This window comes from Molothrus ater, chromosome 2, assembly GCF_012460135.2.
Source record: "Molothrus ater isolate BHLD 08-10-18 breed brown headed cowbird chromosome 2, BPBGC_Mater_1.1, whole genome shotgun sequence".
NCBI lineage: Eukaryota > Metazoa > Chordata > Aves > Passeriformes > Icteridae > Molothrus > Molothrus ater.
In genome coordinates this window covers 66,068,035-66,089,167 of record NC_050479.2, presented here as the reverse complement: position 1 = coordinate 66,089,167, position 21,133 = coordinate 66,068,035, and the positions used below count along the sequence as shown (strand labels likewise).

Genomic DNA, 21,133 nt, shown 5'->3' with positions numbered 1-21,133 from the left:
AAGCTGAGAATCCGGATGTGTGAACAGCGCTTGCCAGGGAAAGCCTTTGATTTGCCTTGAGTGAGTCAGCAGGAAGAATTTTCAAGCCTTGAACTCCTTCCCGGCTCTGACCATGGCACTCTTAATTTCTGCTCTGCTGAACAGTTTGTTTGCCACCTCACTCACTCTTTCCACTGACTGTTCTGTGACTGCCTAGAGGGATAAAGGCTCTGTGGTGGGGAGGCATTCTGAGATGTTCTTGTTTGTGGCTAAGAGTATCCCCCAGGGCCTCGTTCTCCTTGTTCTTTCAGTAACATGTCACTCTCCAGGGCTCAACCACTCTGAAGGAAGTGTGACCAGAGGCATAAAACTGAGTAACTGAATGTATTGGCACCTGTCTGTCCTCATAAATTACCCACATTTTCTCCACTCATTGGGGCCCTTTTCTTCTATGTGCTACTGTCCACCAAGAGCCAGAGGTGGATTCTCCCTTCTATGCATGCTCAAGTGTTGATGATCTTTGTTCAACTGAAGACAAATATGGTCATGTCCTAAGTCCTGCCACTGCTTTTCATACCTTTCTCCCATTCCCTTTAGCTTAAACAGTTCTTGCTGGGAACCTGGTTGTGCCTGTGACTTCAGATGCTAGCAAGCAAACCTCTGTGCCTCATTTTAATTTCAGGTACAACATCCACACTGCGATTTCTCACACATTAATCCATCTCCGCATAGTTTACTACTTTTGGAGACCACTCTCCAGTGAGATCCCTCTCTTCCCTGTGCCCATGGCTACTCCCAAACACACGACCAACAGTGAAGCCATCAGATGGTCTTCCACCTTGCAGGCTATCACATCTTAGTCCCACTCAGGCTTCATGAAAGCAGTCAGTTAGTCTAAATCAAAAATTCTCCTGTCCACAGCAATGGTGCACCCTCAAATTTACAGTACTTACATATGAATGATCTCTTATAAAAACGATAGGGTACATGTTTAGGTAGCTTCTGCTGACAACAAACCAGAGAAAAGCTCTGGTCTGGTCAACAAACCACTGAGAAGTTCTTCAAAGGCAACAATGAAGGGGGAAGCAGAGCATAACCAACATACCTACCTCTTTCAGATTAGGTGGCCATCTCCTCTCTGCAGTGGGATGTTGCACACATAGAGGAAATATTTTCTGGTTTTTTTTTTTCCTAAGTGGCACCTGCTATTCAGCAGACCTGAGAAGAAATCTGCCAGGAATAGTTGTAGCAGCAATAAAAGCCATGTGTAATCTGTGCAGTTTCAGTAGCAGAGCCTAAAATGGGACTGGGCAGACTGAGGACACAGCAGTGGTAATGAAATCCCTGAATCTCTGACCAGATTTCAAAGCTGTACTCCAGTAACAGAGGATTTGTCAGGCTGTCAAAGAAAGGATGAGGCCCTCCCATCTTTGACACAGCTCATTCATTCTGGATTGAAGTTAGTGGATCTGGTCATGGAGTGGTTGACTCAGCAACAAAGACTGCAGTGATGGAAAATGATCCCCAAAAGGGTGGACATTCGTATGAAAATAATGCTGGTATGTGGATTATAAAAAATACAGTGTTGACTTATTCAGTGAGGGATTCTTTAGCACCAGAGGATGAAACTCAGAGAATCTCATATAAAACTAAAATCACTAACAGCCAAGATGCAGATTTCCTGAAGTTAAAAGAGGACTGTTGTTTAAACAGACTGGCACCTAAATCAACCACTCCCAGCCTTTTCTGTGGTGATCTCACTGCTGCCACTTTCTCATGAAGCTCATTTGTTCTCTTGCCTTGCCAACACCTCCTTGCAGCACTGCTTTCTAACTGGAGCTGCATTGCACCACTTGCAGTGGTGCAAGTTCTCTCTCCTGCTGCTGCCCCAGAGCACCCGAGTGGGTTGCACTCTGCTATACTGTACAAATATATATATACTATGGCTGTGAGCTTAAGCTTCTGAGTTGTGCCTGTAAGCAGAGTTGTAGGAGTGAATACAACAGCCTGAGAGCAATTCCTGGGTCCTGTGGAGAAATGGTACAGCACAGCTCACAGTTGCACTCACTTTCACCTCCAGAACAAGTTGGCCAAGTCCAAAGTGCCCAAAGTCCCTTCTGTGGGCTAACTCTGCACTCTGAGAGCTGCTAGTCCACACAAGTCCACATGGGTGAAAGCTGTTCCTGGGATCATGTTACCAATTCAGCAGTACCCAGACCTGCACCTTGTCCCCTTCTACTTTACTAGCACAGATACTGCCAGTCTGCTGCACAGACAGACAATAGAGACATGTTCACAGCTGAAAGCTTCTGAGTTTCAGGATCAGAACAACAAGCTTTGGAAGCCATTTAGCAGCTGCTGGACTATTCCATTAGCAGTGTTTGTTAGCTGGCACTGAACAGATGAGAAAACCAGGGTTGAAATCAGCACTGTTCAGTGCTGTCAGCTTTGAGGAGACTCCATTAACTGCACCAAAGTTACACCAGAAGAAATAAGACACGAAAGACTGCAGCCTGCAAATAAAGAAGTGCAATAAACAAAAAAAAATGGGATATTTTATGAGCATCTTTTCTTAAATTATTGAAAAGTTTACTTTAGCAAGGCGTGAGATCAGCTTTTTCCACCGAAAACTGTTGACAACAAGTGCCACTCAGTGTAGCTATAAAATATAAAAGTTTTGACAATGTTTACAGCAGACTGGATACACGTTCACAATGACAGCTCTGCTGCACTGGAAGGATTATCAGAAGAGGAAGCAGCCCCTGGTGTTTAACAAATGTTAACAAATGTCTTTCCCTTATTTCATCTGTGGGAAAAGAAACATCCCATGGTTCACTTATCTGATCCGAATGTCACCTCAGAGTAAAATTCATGCCAGACAAGGAGTAATCTCAGAATAAAAAGTATACACTTACCAACCGTATCCATTAGTAAATTAAATTACCGTGATTTTTGGCAGTAAGGGAGAGCTAGGTTAGATATTAGAAATCATTTTGAACTGTAAGATAGAAAAGCAATAGCTTCACTTGCCTGGGGAGGTTGTAGAGCCTTAATCACATGGGATTTTTAGAGCTTATTAGGAAATATCTGTCAGGAACGTACCTGGTAATTTCGTTTGGTTCAGGAGTCTGGGCAGAGGAAAACAGGATGACTGCTCAAGACCTTTGCCAGCCCTGTCTTCCAAGATCCCTTACAGAAGTCAACACTGAACACTACAATTTTTTTAACAGCTGTTTCATTGACATAAAGCCCAATTAAATGACCTTTCAGTGAGGTCATAAGTTTTTAGTGCAGTCCAAAGAGGGTTATCAGTAGAAAATGTCAAAGTTTTATGGGAACCTGATAGATTTATTTCACATAAACTCTCCATTTAGGTAAGTAAATCCCACTTAAGGCAGTCCACCAGGTATTTTAGGAAGAATCAACTGACCTGGTTTCATATTCACTGCAAAATATGCCATTTTACTGCAACTCTTATCTTTAAAGAGAGAGCTAGTGTTTCCTGGGGCTTAATGAGTCAACTGTTGGTTTTCAACTGGTTTTCAACTGTTGGTGGTCAACTTGTGAGGCCAGGCTGGTGCCCAGACTTCATGCAAACCAGTTCAGATGGGGAGGATTCAGCACCCACGTCCAGGGAGAGGAAGCTGCTTTCAGCACCTTGGACAAGATCCGGGTGCCCTCAGGGGTCCGACGGGACTCAGACCCCAACGGGAGAGGAGCTCTTGCTCCCTCCCTAGTCCTGGCTGCCAGAGCTATGATAGCAGCAGACAGGGTAAGACCCAAGATCCTTCCATCAGATGGAACCTGCCTTTTCACATTTCAGAGCACTGCTGTAGGATGCACCAAGACTAGACCTGCCGGAGCAAGAGCTAACGCAGAGATGCGAATCATATGCAGATGACATAATTACCTGGGGTTTCCACCCGCCGGTAATGGTAGGGGTTGATGCACACTTCTTTCTGTTTTGAGCCAAAAGGGAACTCACAACATTCCAGTGGTTTCAATTCATGGTGAGATTGTAAGTCAGGCCAGCGCCACACTCTGCAGTATATGACATGGGGAAGCCCCTTGCGGTGGGACACCTGCAGCCGCCCATCCAAGGAACGTGGGATCGTGACGCATTTACTGGGCTGACCCGGGCAGCTCAGAGCCCTCTCCAGTTCTTCCATGGCTCCTTTTTTCTTCTTTAACTTCTTCACCAAGGAATCAACAGCTTTTTCTGCCCACTTTTCTTCTTCATCTCCTTGTTTCCAGCCCAGCAGCCTTTTCACTGCGGGGCTGGTGAAGGAGAACAAGGAGCTGATAGGGGTGCTGGAGTGCATAAGAAGCAGAGATTGTGCACAAACGTCAAGGGAAGCACAAACTGTTCTCCTGCTTTGCAAGGCGTGCACGGCGTTTCCACAGTGCTGTGATGGACACTTCCTTCAGTGGAATGAAGGAAGAGAGGTTCTTTACACGTATGTTTTTGTAGTCTTAGGCACAAGTAGTCCAACAGGGTGGGTCTCAGAACTTTCCAAACATCAAGAAACTGCTGATGAAGCCTGGAACAGCAACACAATACATGGTTAGGCTTCACACACTATTTCCATTGTTCCTTCAATAAAACGTTTTGAAAGAGAAATCATTCAAAATGTGTAGTTAATTTTCAGTGGTTTTCTGTTTGGTTTTTAATGTTTATTTTGGGCCCAAGCCTCTCTTCCACACTATTCACCCCACTCATTTTAGAGTTGGGGATTTCATGGAAATTGTAAAGTATCCAGTCACTTCAACTTGTGTTTAGAGTTTAATGTACCAGGCAAATGGTTGCAGGACTAAGATTATTATTAGTACAAAATAAAATTTACCCTCTTTTTTATATGCTGGTAGCTGTAGGTTCAGCTCAATCATCTTCTATGAAAATAAATCTGTGACAGCAAATTCTATGGAAGCAATGAGTAGAACACTGTTCTGATTTCAACTCACTCTCTGCCACTCCAATCTCACTGTACTGTCAAGAGTTGTAAAATATTAACTGCAAAATTAATTTAAACTTCTCCTAGATTTCATTTAAGGCTTTTGAAATGTTTATTAGTATTCTCTAAACTTATTTATATTTTCTTTCATGGAAGAGAAAAGTCTATACAGTCTGTTTCTCTCTCATCAACAGTTCACAGCTTTCTGGATCCAAATCACAGACTTTTGGACACAGTTTGTGCTGGATGGATCCTGAGTGGATGGATCATGAGTTATTTTTGCTAGGAGTTGCTACATCTGACAAAGTCCAACAGAAAGAGTTTAGCTCTTGAGGGCTTTTCCTTTTTTTTTTTTTCTCGTATAGCTGGAGCCAGTCTAATTTTAGCTGAAAATTACATATTTCCACTGACTGGAACTCTGAGGAAAAAATGTCCTCGTACGTCAAGCTATTTACTGCTTTAAATATATTTCATGGACCCCCTGTGCAAAGCAAGTCCAAAAGTCTGAACTACACAGAGGGCACTTAAAACAAGCGATGGGGTCAGCTTCCAAATGGATGCCTCTCCATTTGGAGAGCAGCAGCTCCATGACTGCCCTATTCCACCCCTGTGGACCTTTTTGCCCCACCAATAAAGGCCTGCTCCCAGTCCTCAGTCCATCCTTAGATGCAGCCACTGGGGAGACAGATATTGCCCAGCACAGGGAGCGGAAGAGCTTCATAAACCATGTTTTGTGCAATTTCCTTGAATATACAGGTCTTGTAAGAGTTCAGAGGGCACCTGGGGACACCATGTGCAGGCACAGGTACAACACAGTGAGGCAGGAGGCCAATCCCAAGTACCGGTTCTTTGGCATACTTGGATACCCTCGGCGCCACGGAGCTCTGGAGCATGCTGCAGTGTGAGCACACATGGCCCAGGGCAGCACAGCCTCTTGGACAGGCTGTGATGTTTACTGAGGACCAAGGACTGCCTAGAGCTGTTTTTCTCCCAGCTCTTCTGTTTTGTTCTCATGCCCATCCCTATGCTCCACTGCATTTCCCTTTGAGAGATGCCCATCACTGAGAAATGCAGATACATGGAAACATAACAAGCTTTTTCCCTTCCTCCACAACAGCAGCAGTGGTGGGGGAAGGAGCTCAAAGTCCCAAAAGCCTTCCACTGCACTAGGAGGATGGAAGCACTTGGTCCCACAGAAGAGAAATCATGAAAGCAACTCTTTGGCAGCAGCTGCTCTTCCCCAAGACTTTCATATGCCAAGCACCATAAAAACATGCACAAAGGAACTACAAAACAGGAAAGCAGAACAGGCACACCTTGCTTCAGGCACCCACCAGAGCACTGAGCTCTGGCTTCTGCAATTTCTACATTATCAACTTATGTGTGTGTCCATTTGTCCCCGACTGTCAAGAGGGGCTCTTGACAGAGCATGGCAGAAACCCCATCACTCATGCCCTTCATCAGTCAAAGATCAATTCCACAGGACTGTGGAAACCTGTCCCACCATACAAAAAGAACATTCAGATTCCAGATTTTTTTCCCTGCTCTATATTAGTAGAAGTCCAATGACCTGGAGTATTTAGCTGGATAGTTACTAATGCCTCTAGACAAAACCGAAGTCTATTCCAAACACTTAAGGGATACATGTGAGAATGAAGGAAAATCAGAGTGATATATCACAGGAATAAACACCCTCAATCTGTTCGTAAAACATAATGTGGATAAAATTTAGACAGGCAGGCTCCAGTCCTTGCAGGAGCAGGCTCAGGCTATAAAGCCCAGCACCAGCCCCATCCAGACATCCTGTGCAGTGGAGGTGTCTGTCTCTCACTGCCCTGGTGAGAACCTGTGGAGGATCCACCATCACATTGCTGTCATTGCCTGGTGGCACCGAAACTCATCTTCACACGAGAAAATAAAACAATTCTGGGATCACTGTGGATCAACCCTGAAAGCAGCAACAGGAAGCAAGGAAAGCCTGGGATGAAAGCCCACCAGACCAGTAGCAGTGTAGAAGTCTATGCTCTATGCTGAAAGGGAAAAGGCTCACACTTCTTATCTGAGGGGGTCTCCTGGGCATAGGCATGTGTAAACAACTACTCTTGATAAGTTAATGCAACATTACAATCATCAGATGTGAAAACATACATGTTCACATAAAAGTATTGTCCCGAGATTTTCTTTTCCATTTTGACCAAGGTTTTAAATAAACACATTAATCTCGTTCAGTCAAATTAAATAACTCAACAGTGACATCAGTATGAGTCTGAGCACTATTGTTGCTGGTGGGAGAGTCGCCAAGACTATGTGTATAAAAGCAAAAGCCATGCTTTGCAGACCGTGTGATGTAGTCTCAGATAAGTACATTGCACAATTTCCTACCGCGCTCCCCCCAGTTTCTTCTAAAATCTTTTTTCCCCAAATTCAACTGACATATAAAATATAAATGGTATTAAATAAACTAAACAGCTTTCAAATAATATTATCAGAACATCATAGTTTAATCTTATTAAATTACATAATACTGCACACTATTCACAGACTAAGCCCTGTGTTGCTACCCTTAGATCCTCCATTGTGAAATAGCGAGGCAGCCACTCTGCTCCAGGGCTGCAATGACAGAGATATCAATTCACAATTTAATTTTAACAGTCTTTCAGGACAGCAGTGGCTTAAGCCCTATGCCTTTGGTAACAGGCAACTTGACTATCCAACTGGAATATTTCAAACCCACACTTGATGTATTTTCTGTGCTGATGATCTATTGTGTTTCTTGATGCTTGATGCAGTTTAGAATGGCAGTGGGAAGGGAAGTGTTAGAGTTTTGATCCATATTCCCAGCACATGTCCATTATACAAGGATGGAAGTTCTGGTCTGGTCACCTCTACCTCCCTCAGTGACAATATGATGTGCTATCATGAGGATGAGTCAGGCATCGTTCAGGATACATTCCTAACACAATTCCCTCCCCTGGGACTACAAGGAAGGCTTTCTCTATCTGTCAGCTAAGTGAAGGGTCAACACCAAACATGGTCAGTCTTCCACGCTGTAAATCTTTATTCCATCACTGAGTATAGCCTAAGATCTGAAGCTTGATTTAGGGAAGAGGTAGAAGACCTATAGGACATGAGCGACCCACCCTTTTTTTTTCTGTGGCCTGCAGGAGAAGGTGGGACTGGAAACATGTCAGCCCAGTTCACTGGCTCCATTCTCCCTAAACATAGGGTTGACTACTATTGCTGTGGCACAACAGTGGTGGGAAACATCTCTGGCACAGGAACTTTATTACCTGTAGCATGTTATTACCACAGCATCTGGAATGGCTTTGGTCTGTGCCAGCAGCACTCCCCCAAACCACTTCTGTGCAGAGTTCAAGAGTTAGGAGGGAACAGGGGTCACTCCTAATAACAAGTCAGCATACAGCCACCATGTTTTGGGGGGTGAGACAACCATTGCACAGAAGTAAGCCTCAAGGCCAAGAACATTATAAGGAATGTTTAATTTATTAGTATAGAAGCAGTCTTTCAATAGAATTTACTTGGCCTCATAAACATGTCCAAATTTTTATCACCCATCTGACCTACACATCTCCAAGTCCCTAAATTTGTATTTGAGAAGAATATGTGTGTACATATCACGGAGCTTATCACATAAAGGTAAATATCTAGGAAAAAAAAATAGCAAAATCAGGCACTGCATACAGCTAATGTGTGAGATGAGACACCTCAAGTCTGAATGACTGCTGCTAATAGCCAGCCAAATGGACATGAAGTAAAAGGGACTAGGATATTTTCTCCTCCTCCTATGCCCATTTTTCACCTTCTGGTGTAGAAATAGCCTGTAGGTCCTCAGGTCAACAGGAGAAATGTGTTGCTCCAGGAGCTTCACTTCAGTAACTTCTACTGTGGTACTAAAGACCCCGACACACCAGGAGCAGAGGAAAGCCCACCATAACTGTGGGCTTACAGTTTCCTAACTGGAGCCAGGTCCCGATGAAGCCAATAAGAGGGGTTCCAGAGCTCATGGATATTAAACATGCCCTCCTCTCTGTATAGTGCAAACATGCTGATATCTCCACTATGGAAAGATTTGGTAAGTTTAGATTTTGCCTAATGTAAGAAGGATCCATTGTGTCAGGGAAGATTCACATCACACCCTAGCAGAATGCCTGTGCAGTCCAACATGCTGATGAAGTTTCCTCTAATTCAGTTGTCATAGAATCACAGAATCATAGAATATCCTGAGCTGAAAGGGACACACTAGGATCATCAAAGCCAACTCCTGGCCCTGCACAGACCACCCCAAGAGTCACACCATGTGCCTCAGAGCGTTGTCCAAACACTTCTTGAACTCTGTCAGGCTTGGTGCTATGACCACTTCTCCGGGGAGCCTGTTCCAGTGCCAAATCACCCTCTGGGTGAAGAAACTTTTCCTGACATCCAACCTAAACCTCCTCTGACACAGCTTCATACCATTCCCTCAGGCTGGGGGTATTTTGCTCCCATAGGCACAGCAGGGAAATTGTACCAGTCCTTGTTAAATTTACTCCAAGCTTTCTGCAGAAGTCAAAAAGAAAAATTTTCATGGATGCCAATGACAACAGACTTAAGACACCACTGTGTAAAAGCAAAGTGTCCAAAGTCCCTCAAAAGCGTATCTGTGTATGTGCATGTAAGCAAAAGTGTGGGCAGATGTGTATGTACTCATGATCTCAGCATAAAGCTTCAAGGTGCTTCCTCCACTCCAGCACTTGTCTGGTGAGAGGCACAGCTATCTGTCTTGAGAATGCCTGACATCATTAGTCTTGGTGTCACTGCAACAGCTAAGTAGGGCCACAGAGGGAGATTTCTCAGAGGGTCGTCTAGACATAAGCTGTGCAGTTCTTGGAGATGCAAGTGGCTGGAAACAGAGCAGTGAGACAATTATAGCTGGAAGTCTGACACTCAGCAACTAAATCACAACAGAACTGGAAGGGAGAAAATTGTTTCAGTCCATCAGTGTGAAGAGGAATGCAGTGAACATGCTCTTGGTTAGTTATTTTTACCTAGCACTGATTCAGTTACTTCTACCTACTATGAAAGAGAGAAGCAAACGAGTTTTCTTAAATTAAATTATTCTTCGTATGTTTTCAAATGTGCCCAGCTGGCAGCAGCCTGCACACATGCAGGGCTGGCAGAGAAACTCCCGAGTCAAATTATCACTGCTACTTGCTATGGGGATCTTCTACACATCAGCAGGGAAAAGGGTTTCAAAACAAACAAACAAACAAACAAACAAACAAACAAACAAACAAACAAATGTGTGTACAAATATGTGGGTCTCAAATGAGTGGCAAACCTCACCAACCTTGCCTTGGGCCTCATGCACCAACCCTTTTATATTTTTGCCCGAACAGCAACTTGGAGCTGGGCAGCAGAGGTTTCACATGCACACTCATTCCAGGAGAGCAGTGTGAAAGCACAACCTGAGCAGCACAGTGCAGTAATCAGCTCTTGGCTCAGCAACAGTGGTCACATGTTATTTTTGAAGCATGTAAATCACTTGTTCCACTCATGGCACCTTCAGCATCAGTTGGAATGCCCCGAGGCTTCTTGTTGTCCTTGGGACCCATCCTTGGGACAAGCGTACTCTTATGAACCTATCTGAAACCACTGTCTTTCACACACAAGAAAATACAGTGAATGAATTATTCATTGCAGTGTTCCCAACTTCTTCCACAACCACAGAACCTCTCACCTAGGGTTTTAATTTAATAGGATGAAAAGAAGGTTGGGGTTTTTTAATTAAGAAATTAAATTTCTTCCCAGTTTGACCCTGGACTGCTCCAACTAAAAACAGATCCAATGACAGGAGGTAGAATGTTTGAAGCTCAAATGTATCCGTGTTTCACACAGCCCTGGCAACATCTTGTTTATTCATATAAGCTTAAATGAATAAGCTTCTGAAACTAATTTTCTTGAGTATTTTTCAAGTTTGTTTAGAAAACCCTTCTACAGTGAACTTTATGTGCAGGCATCAATATCACAAAGCAGATCTCACAGCACCTCATGCTTCTCCAACCACTTGTTCACCCTGTGGAGCCTTCACCTGAACTCACTGCCTCCCAAATAAAGTAAGAACAAAATTTGATGCTAGTGACTAAAAATTTCAGGCATCCACATAATTGTTCTGAGCTCATGTAACCACTCAAGTACTACCTCATCTACTCAGCATCTTTTAGCTTCTCGTGACAGGAATAACACATTCTTACTTGATACAAAGGAGGAAAGATTCCAGTATATAAGCTGCACACCTTAACACAGCTATGTGCACTTCCACACAAACAAACACCTGCAGAAGTGTTTCAGGAGCATGAGTTCTGTCACAAAAGAAAATTAAGTACCCAGGTCATGTCTGGTATGCCCATGATGCCTGATTAGGAAGCAATTCCTGCTGTAGGACTGCTCTGGGACTGTGGATGAGCACATTGGCAGATATTTCAAGAAAGCTTCGTCATAAGATGGGGAGAACAGAGGTGCATGGGCATGGTAACAGTACCCCCATGTGCAAAGTCTGCTGCAGACAGGATAGGGGCAATCTGTCTTTCATATCCACTTGAAAACTCAGAGTGAGCATACGAGTAGGATGGATACATGTTGGGACAGTTGTTGCTGTCTGCGAGTGCATTTTACACAGCTTGTTTTAAGAATAACTGCGCTGGCCTTGGGGAGGAAGAAGAGACTGGAAAACCCCTTGAGATGAGCCCTTATGACCCTACATCCCCTACTACAACCAAGTAAAAGGGTTACTCTGTTCTGGTGCAGCACTGGGCTAACACGGCTACACTGGCTTTGACCCCTGGGCTGCTTGCATCCAGCTGCTGAGGATGGCAACCCAAACCAGAGGGCTGGATGTTCCCACCAAATTTTGCCTTTGAAAATCTCCCACAATATCTGAAAGCAACCCACAAAATTACCACAACCAAAGTCTATGTAAAAATATTAAACTGGACCAATTTATCACTATGATCTCTCTCCGACTGCACTTCCTTCCTCGGTATTAATTTTTAAAGGAAACCAGTGACTGTGATGTTTATAAGGAGTGAACCACACCGTATTCCCTGTCTGGGCCACACCAAAGTTTCTAAGATGCAATCCCACAGGGACACATCCTCTTCTCTGCTTCACACCCTGCTCCCCGCAGGCAGGAAGAAGACCCATCCACCCAGTCCCTGCCTTACCCCTTCCTGAGGCTGCCTTGCTCACACTCAGACTGGCACCTCCAAGGCAGAGCCCCTCTCTCAGCTGCTTTCCTCCAGCAGAGCTGCAGGCTAAGGAGCACTCATACCATGGAGGAGCTCAGAGGGTGTATCTGTGGGAGAAGCAGGAGGCATTGGGGTGATGAGGAGGTGCCTCAACCTGCCCTAGGAAGCCAAAATGTCTTCTCATGGCTCTGGCTATCTCCATCTTACAGCCAGTTGGTCCTGCATTCCTCACATACCCACCATTCCCAGAGAAACTGCAGCAAAGCCCATTGGTGTTTCTAAAAATGGAAGGGTTAGAAATACGCAAAAAATAGAATTCTTGCTTTTAAAATAAAAGCTGATTCGTCTCTGATACAAAGCATGAAGCCAAGTGCCTCCAGAACAAACACTTCACAAAGGAAGAAGGAGACTTGAAAAGAACTTCAGCTTCCATGCTAGTCTAAAGTTTACAGCCACAATAATCGGATTCTGTAATCCTTGTTATCAATCACTGGCATTCTTGGAGTCATTCCCAAATACTCATTCTAGGAAAAGGATTTGCTTTCAGATTCAGATGTTAAGAATGTTGTGAATAAGGATACTTGTAAAGAACAATTACTTCACCAATGATGTGGCACACTAGTGTGATAGGAACCTATTCTGAAAATTTAGTGTCTTAAATTGTCAGAAGAGAATATGCTTTTGCATACCTGGTTGTGCCTTTACAGTGCACACAGGGAAAAAGGACAAAGCAAATGTTCTCCTCACATTGTACAGTAGCACATCCCACCTCAGGGAGGTCTGTCTGAAGCATTACTCAGTTCTGGTGTTAAAACAGGAGACGTCCTTTGCAGATGATTTAGCATCTCACAGCTTGGAAAGTGAAATACAGATCAATAAAAAACACAAAAGGAAGAACTTCCAGAAGCACTTCCCCTCTGACTGGCAGCAGGCCTGGGGAGGAAGCAACAGTACTGCTGGCCACGTCTCTTTCTCTGCAGGTGAGACAGCCTGGCCAACTGCACAGGGGGGATGGATTTCACACACAAGACACTTTCTGTACACATCACACTAGCAGTTGTCCACAGAATCGCATTAGCATTTCATTGTGTTCAAACCATATCACACTCAAATCTGTTTTTCCTAAAAGGCCTCCATTGTGCATCACTGTGGGAAATTGCTAATGCAATAAGATTGACATATAGGTTCTCCTGCATGAACATCCTCAGTAATCTGTGCTAATTGAGCCCTCAGTGGCTTGTGAAACCCTGCAGGGGGGAGGAAGGGTGGAGCATCCACATGGCCTACATCTTGGAGAACTACAGCAAATAACTTTGTTGAGAAGAGGTAAAGACCAGGATTAGTGTGCTTATCCATGTAAAGACCTGTTTCAGTGGCAAGGATTGCCTTAGTCAAGGGACCAGGATATTTTCTATGAAAAATATCTGGATTTGCTTGGACTGTCTGTGGAAGTTATTTCCCAACAACAGGACTAAGAACAAAAGGAGCGAGAACTTGCCTATCTAGTTCCCTCCTGTGGGGGAATAGAAGGAGATAGCTGGCCATTCCCAGTGACTTCAGCTGAAGATGTGGCTGCTCAGATTCTCTGTAAACCAGAACACCTTCTTAGGAGATAAAACAGGTTTCATATGCCTACATTTGAGCCTGGGAATAAAAAACCAAAGGCTGGATTCTCTTTAGCATGTGAGATGACATGTCATGTTAACTACCAGCTTCAGAAAACACTGAATAGAAGGCACAAATCAGGCCCTGAGTCCTTAGAAGAAATATTTACTCTTCTTCAAATCCATCTCAGGATTCCAAGGAATATTTGACCTCTTCATGGCTGTTGCTACCCTTCCTCTTCCCTCCTAACACTCAGCTCTGGCCCAGGCAGCCCCTACAGCCCAAGGCTCCCAAGGAAGCCTGAGGTGGTCCTGTAGGACCATGCAGCAGGACAGGCATGGAAGCTGCAGCCTCCCATAGGAATGGATTTTGGTTTCTCTACTCTAGATGTCTCTGTGAAGGTTTCATGCCCTGTGTGAAGTAATCCAAGATCTGTTGATGAGAGAGAGATAAATCAGCTTCCTCACGTATGCTGCAGGGTGAGAAACTGCACCTTGGCAGCTGGGCCAGAGTAATTTGACAGAGACAAGTAGGTTTGGATAGGCAAGACCAGCAAGTAACCAAAAGAGTTTTGAAAAGCCACATGAACTGCTTGTGCCTCTGTTCAGTTTTGTGCCCACTGGGCAGCGTGAGGGATCACTTCCTGCCACAGGCCTCAGGGTAAAGAGCCTTCCCTCAGGTGCCTCGATTGCTGCATCTGTCCCACAGGTGCCCTGACAGAAATGGCTTTGTAAAGCATGATCTGATGAATAATGCTGCAATGAAATGCTTGAAAGAAAAAAATGTAGGTTTTTGGGGTTTTGTTTTTGGTTTTTGTGTGTGTGGTTTTGGGGTTTTTTTGTTTGTTTTTGTTTTTGGGGTTTTTTTTTGTTAAGTGAAGGCAAGCAAGAAAGCACACATAAAAAAAAGATTAGGCATTGTTGAAATGTATTGACCTCAGCTGCAGGGTTATTCACATTATAAAGGATCCTTCATTAGGTGGAACTTTGCTGCTGGCAGAAAAGGCCTTCTGGAAAAGGGCACCTCCATGGCCAGCTCCTGCCTGCTGTTCTGCCCAGCACCGCTGCGTGACCCAGCTCACCACCAGGCCGAGCAAACACAGAACCACCGTTATCAAGAAGTGGCCAGTCTGGCTCCCATTGTAGCCAGGTAATGAGGGTGAAAGGAAGCCTGAAGCAGAACAAACTCTAATGACCCACGGGTCTGCTAATTTTCTTTCCTCCTCATTTCTCTCTTTTAATGGACAGTGAGTTTGAGGCCAACAGTTGTGGGGAACTCAGGATGTGGGGAATATTTTCAAAACCTATACAAAGGCCAGGCATATAGAGAGACTCCAGAATGGGAGATGTTTCAGGAAGAAAAGCAAAAGATGCAGGATTTTGCATCTAGGAGCAGAATGTAGGTGGGAGAAGAGAGCTTGTTGGGAAATGGGAGGTTGCAGTATCAAGCTGGAAGGCTGCCACAGTGTGGACTAATGCTTTGGCAGCTGCAAAAAAAAGGAAGGAGGAATGTAAGAAGTAACACAAAGAAAAACTGTCAAGAGATATCTGGAAGTATCACAACCTGTGAGGAAACAGAAGAGGCAAAGATGATGCTAAGTTTGGCAGAGGGAGGATGGTGATGCCACTGACAAGGAAAAAAGAGTGGGAAGGAAACAAGTTCTGGATAGAAAGATGTGAAAGATAAGGCTTTGCTTCTCCCAGTCAGAAACACACTTCGACCTTAATGCTGTCTCAGAAAAACAGAGATCAATTATCAGACTTTCTTCTTCTGTTTTTTTTTTTCTTGGTTTTTAAAGTAGGGGTGGCTGCATAAATTGGGAAGTGTCCTTCACTCTATGTCCACCTCCACCATGTCCTTGCTGTACCCCTGTTTAGAGGAACTGAACCTCAAAGAGAACTGCTCAACCTTACATCTCTCTAAGGTGCAGAAACCTGAAAATGGTCCTGTATAACAATCCACCTGATGTTTCACCAGCTTTAATTAAAATGCAAACATGTATTGGTCAGGATCTCTGTCTGGGCTCTGATCCTGCAATCTATTAAATCCACTCATCTGCAAAAGAACAGCGAGATTTTTAACTGCTATAATAAATACACAGGGCCCAAGTCTCTTTAAGTCACCTTTCCACCTGTAAAATTCCCACAGTATTTTCATATTCCCATTCAAACACTGCAGGCAAACTATCAGATGGGGAATAATTTGGGATATTTTTGAAAAATTAATTTTTTTGCACTGTGCTCAAAGTCTAGTGCTTCTCACAACTGTTCTCAAAGACAGTAATAGGACTGCAATGATTATCTCAAATTATTGTTGCTATTACTAACCCTTGCTGCTCATGCACAGTAACACTAATGATTCTTTACACCCACCTGTACCAGGAAACCAGGCAGTTAGACAGAACAACCTTTACTACGTATATTTCTGCTGTATTGTTTTCAGTTAAAATATTTCTGATGCATTATTTGGGGTTTTTTTTGTCTTCCCCAGCCCTGTAATTATTATTTGTAAAGGGTATATATTGCACAGAAAATGGAATCTCTCTACACTATCACTGAATTTTTGCAGCAGACAAATTATAGAGCATGTATATATACACATATATATATTTGTCTCCCCTTATTCTTTTAAGTTTCTTTGAAACAGGGTGCCCAGTACTGCTGATGCTGGAATTACTGTTAGTCAGTATCAGCACTGGTGATAAACTCCAGCTAGTGTTTTGGTTAAAGGTCACTTGTAATTAGTAGTCATTGTCCTTTGAATTTAACAATGGAAAAATAAAACTTTATAGCGACAGATTAGCCTGGCCATCAAAATTACAGCACTTTAGCACTCAGGAGAGAGGATTGCATGACACACTATCTCCCTGTCTGATAACAGCAGATAGCTAAGAATTCAAACATGAGATGCAGAAAGCCTGTAAAAGAATGAAAGGAGAGAAAGGAGAATTAACTGTGCAGATGTTACGTGATACTTTATATTGACACTTCCACACTCCTCTTTCAGTGAGCTGGGCCTCATCTTGTACCCACTGAAGCGAAGATGGAGCACTGCTGCCCGTTTTCGTGAGAGTAGCTTTCAAACCCGAGGTGCTACCGAGTTCCTCTACACCACATCCCCACCTTCTGCAGATATTTGGCATGTGTGTGCATGACTCTTTAGTGAAATACTAATTCTCAGCTTCTTCACAAAGTTGTGCAGTTGACAGCTTTGTGCATGTTCGTTTCAGTTGCTGCACATAAATAAAAGCTCTCTCCACCTTGTATCAGTTTACAAATACTGACACCGATTTGATGCATCCATCAGGAAATCTCTTGGTTTGCATATATAATATGGATATGATAAGGATTTGTTCTAAAATACACTTGACCCTTATTCAAGGCACTTTTGCAGAATTCCTGTTTATCAGCTTATGTGCAAGCTAATAAAGTGAAGAAGAAAATGTTTCTAATTCCATCACAAAGGGCAGAGGGAAATGGGAACTACTGCTAAACCTAGTAAATACAAGATATCCCTCCTGATACAACTGAACTAAAAATGTATTTTTGGGCATGTTTATTTTAGCTACTAAGTCAAATTAACTCAATATTTAAAAAACCAAAAAACAAACCACAAACATCTCCAGCGTCTGCTTTAAAATCTAACAGGAAGCAAAGATGAACCAGCCAGACACTGGTACTTATCAAATCTGAAAGAAGGGAGTTGTCTGGCTGGATTAAAACAGATGAGGTTTGTTTGAGTGATGACATTTGTCCTACCGTTGCTGAGGAGAAGAATTTTGCAGCACTTTCTTCATCTCATGCTCCTGAAGATGGGAAGATTAGTCCTACCACACCAATACTTGCACATATAGAGGGGCACATTTCCACACATTGGAGATGCTGAAGAGTACTGAAACTTGCGTTATCTGCAGTGCCCTTCCCAAACCACTGCAAACTTGAATTCGTTCCCAAGCCGTGCATACAATTTCCTACTTCTGCCAAGGGAGAGCTCCTTCACTAAATAGTTGACCATTCTGGGCTGAAATATTTCTTTCACTAATTTATAAGATGCAAGTAATTAACAGCAGGGCGTGCGTGTCTGTGCATCCGCACGTGTCCGTGTGTCTGTCTTTTATTTTTATTCCACTATTGCCTCTTTTACAGCAGACCTGGCTAGCCTGAAATAAATTTACCCATAAAATCAAACACAAAGTTACCAAACAATATACGAATTGTTACCAATGAGCCGAACTCTGAATTTCCCCCCACTTAGAGTTGCCTGGGCACGGAGATAAAATTGCAGTGATTTCTAATTTGCCATATCGAGGGCTATTGTTTTTGGAAATGTTGGTTACTTGCTAACCAACAAACGTGTAACGTTTTAACTTCGGAGCCAAAAGACAGGAAGCCAATCAGAGTCACCGTTCATAGCTGGAATAAAAACCCCCCGAATCCCAGCAATTCTGCTCCGTTTTTCCCGGGAGCGTGTCCAGGAGCGGGATTTCTTGAACAGAAAAAAAACCTCTGAAAGGAAAAGTATTTCCAAACGTGTAATGTGGGGCTCTGTTGTTTCTTTTCTTTACTTTCCTTTTTTTTTTTTTTCTTTTTTTTTTTAACCTCCCCTCTCCTACTTAAGCGAGAAAGAAAGAAATCCTGACAGCGGGAAGACATGTCACCGTTTAGCCATCCATAAAAATGTTTTTCCCCGCGCTCCTCCTTTCGCTCGCCGTCCTGGCGTCGGTCTGTCTCATCTCGCTGCTCTGCGGCCCCAGCCCCCGCCCGCACACCGCCCCAGCGCAGCGGGGCCGGGGCCGCCAGCCGGGGGGACCCCGGCCCGGGGCGCCGCCGCGGCTGCTCCGCCTGGAGCTCGGGGGGATGGATGCTGCGGCCGCCGCCACCGCCCCGCCACCCGGCACCGCTCGGGAAGGATGCGGGACAGCCCCGGCGAGAAGTTTGGAGCGACGGCACTGTCCCCCGTCCCGTCTGCTTCCCCCCTCCGCCCTTCCGGGGACGCTGCCGGGAGCCCCGGCTCTTACCTGCCACGGGCGCGGGCTGGGGTCTCGGCGCGCCGCGGGCGGGAGCGGGGCTGCAGCTGCGCAGCGGCGGCGGCGGCGGCGGGGCCAGGGCGCAGCGGCAGCGGCAGCGGCAGCGGCAGCAGCAGCCCCGGCCGGCGTCAGTCAGGCGGGAGCCGCCAGGCTGTATTAGTGCGCCGGGCTGGAGCGCGGCCAGCAGCGCCGCGGCCGCTGGCCCGCCCCTCGGCCCCCCGCCCCCGCGCCCCCCCGGCCGCGCTCACACACACACACGATCGCACACACACGATCGCACACACACGATCGCACACACACGATCGCACACACACGCTCGCACACACCCGAGATCGCTCACACACGCTCGCACACACACAAGCGCACATCCCCACGCTCGCGCACGCTCGCACACGCTCGCACACTTGGCACCGCTCACACACACGCGCATCCACACAGATACAGATACACACACACGCTCAAGCACAAGCGGACGAGCGCACGCCCATGTGAGTTACACACGCACACTCGCACTCACACACTCACACGCACACTTTCATCATGCACCTCCCCGCACCCGCACCAGCCGCACGCCGCCCCTCGCCGGGCTCACCGCCCCGCACCCGCTGAGTTCTGCCCCTCCGGCACACGGGCTCCCCGTGACAGAGCTTACCCGCAGGCACAGACACACGCGAACCACCCCCGCCGAGCCCGCCCTTCCCACACCCCTGCTGCCGCTCTCCCCGAGCCCCGCATCCCGCGGGAGCGCAGCCCCTCGGGGGCCTCCATCCCGCCGGCCCGGGCTGCCCGCCGAGGGGGTGCCCCGATTGCTGCCCTGCCCGGGGCCGTGCGGGGCCGCCGAGGCGTTTGTGTGTGACCGCCGGGCCGCCCCGGGACAGGTTATTCGCCCATCGCCCCCGCAGCCGGCCCTTCCCCGGGGTCCCTCTCGCCAGTCCCCGAGGATGGACACAGGAGCCAAGCGGGGCGTGGGCCCCGTCCTGCGCTGCTACGAATGCTGCTGACCCGGCTTTTGGGCACAGGAGACAAACGCCGGCTGCGGGCAAAGACTTGGAATCAACGTCGTCCCCCTGGGACGGCTGGACAGCACAGCTGCAACGGGTTTGGGGATCAGACTGCGCCTTCCCACGCCGGGCTGTGCGGAGGTCCCATCATTTCTCGGACTGGTCAGAGAACACCAAACTGCAGCTGGCACTGATGAGCAGATGCATTTCCTGCTCCAGAGATTTCCTATTAAACCCTCATATTCCCTAGAAGTAAGCATCTCTAGCTATGTAGTGTATTGCATTAGCTGTAATAAGGAAGGGCTGAAAGAAGGGAAGTCAAGTGGCTTCAAGGACACTAGACATAAAAGCTACTCATGAAATTGGGGCTCCAGGCAGTGCTAGGAACAGGTACTGTCTGAACCTGACCCTGGCTGCATTGAGGGGCTCCAGTTAAATTGCACTGTGCCTTTTGAGGTCAATCAATAAATATGATTAAAGATACCATCCTGCTGACATTTTCACCAAAATTTTTTACATTGTAAAACATGACAGCAAAGCTAATGTTGTTTGAGTAGACATCAAAAAGCCACAATGCAATTACTGCTCCGCAGCTCAGTTTTATCCAAGCATGCGTGCGTGAGGGCTGTGGTCCAACAGGGAGATACAATGTAATGCCCCAAAATATCTCTGTTTCCTGCTTTGACTAAATCTTCCTCAAATACCGTTGGCTTCCCCACTGCTTATCGGGCTTCTCCTACAGGAGACTTCTCGACAGATGAGTGGCAGAAGAGATGCTGTTAATTAAAAATCACTGTAAATATTAATAAAGTGTCAATCACATATTCTAACTGGATGTGCTTTCAGATTTTATGTCCACAATGCTGTTTATTTGTAATTGAAGACAACACATTGCAGATGTATACATGGGGAGTTGTGGGGGATGGGGGGGTGGGTCGGCAGAGGTGTGGTGTGCACCTTACTGAGGCACAGCCACATTCTGCTGGGTCTCACTGGATCTCTGTCAGGTGTTGAAACCTCTGGTTTCTCGTGCCTCTGCTCAGAGTTTCTGCTACTAAAAAAGGGGTAGCAGGACAAGGCGGTTCTTTACTCCTGCCACTCTGGTGCACAGCCTGCTGTGGTATCTCCAGTTCATCTTCATTGGCAGGGTACATTAAAATACCAGTACCACTACTGGAGTGATCCCAACCAGTGGAGCTGCTGCCTAGATTGAGCAGTCAGCTCCCAAAACTTTACTTTGATTGAAGCTTTCAGTTAAATAGGCATAAATTATTTGTGAAATTATTTAATTGAATTCCTATTTGTGTGGTGGCGGTTTTAACTGTC

The 21,133-nt window shown here is 45.6% G+C and overlaps 1 protein-coding gene across 1 annotated transcript in view; it reads right to left on the bottom strand.

The window, feature by feature from the left end:
• SMAD9 (SMAD family member 9) overlaps positions 1-18,858 on the bottom strand; it is a 37,674-nt gene extending 18,816 nt beyond the window's left edge. Inside the window, exons 1-2 of the mRNA XM_036383154.2 lie at positions 18,798-18,858; positions 3,890-4,520 (exon numbers count right to left, since the gene is read on the bottom strand). Coding sequence (XP_036239047.1) covers positions 3,890-4,301 — 412 coding nt within the window. The 5' untranslated portion in view covers positions 4,302-4,520; positions 18,798-18,858. The remainder of the gene's footprint in view (positions 1-3,889; positions 4,521-18,797) is intronic.
• Between the last annotated feature and the right edge of the window lie 2,275 nt (positions 18,859-21,133).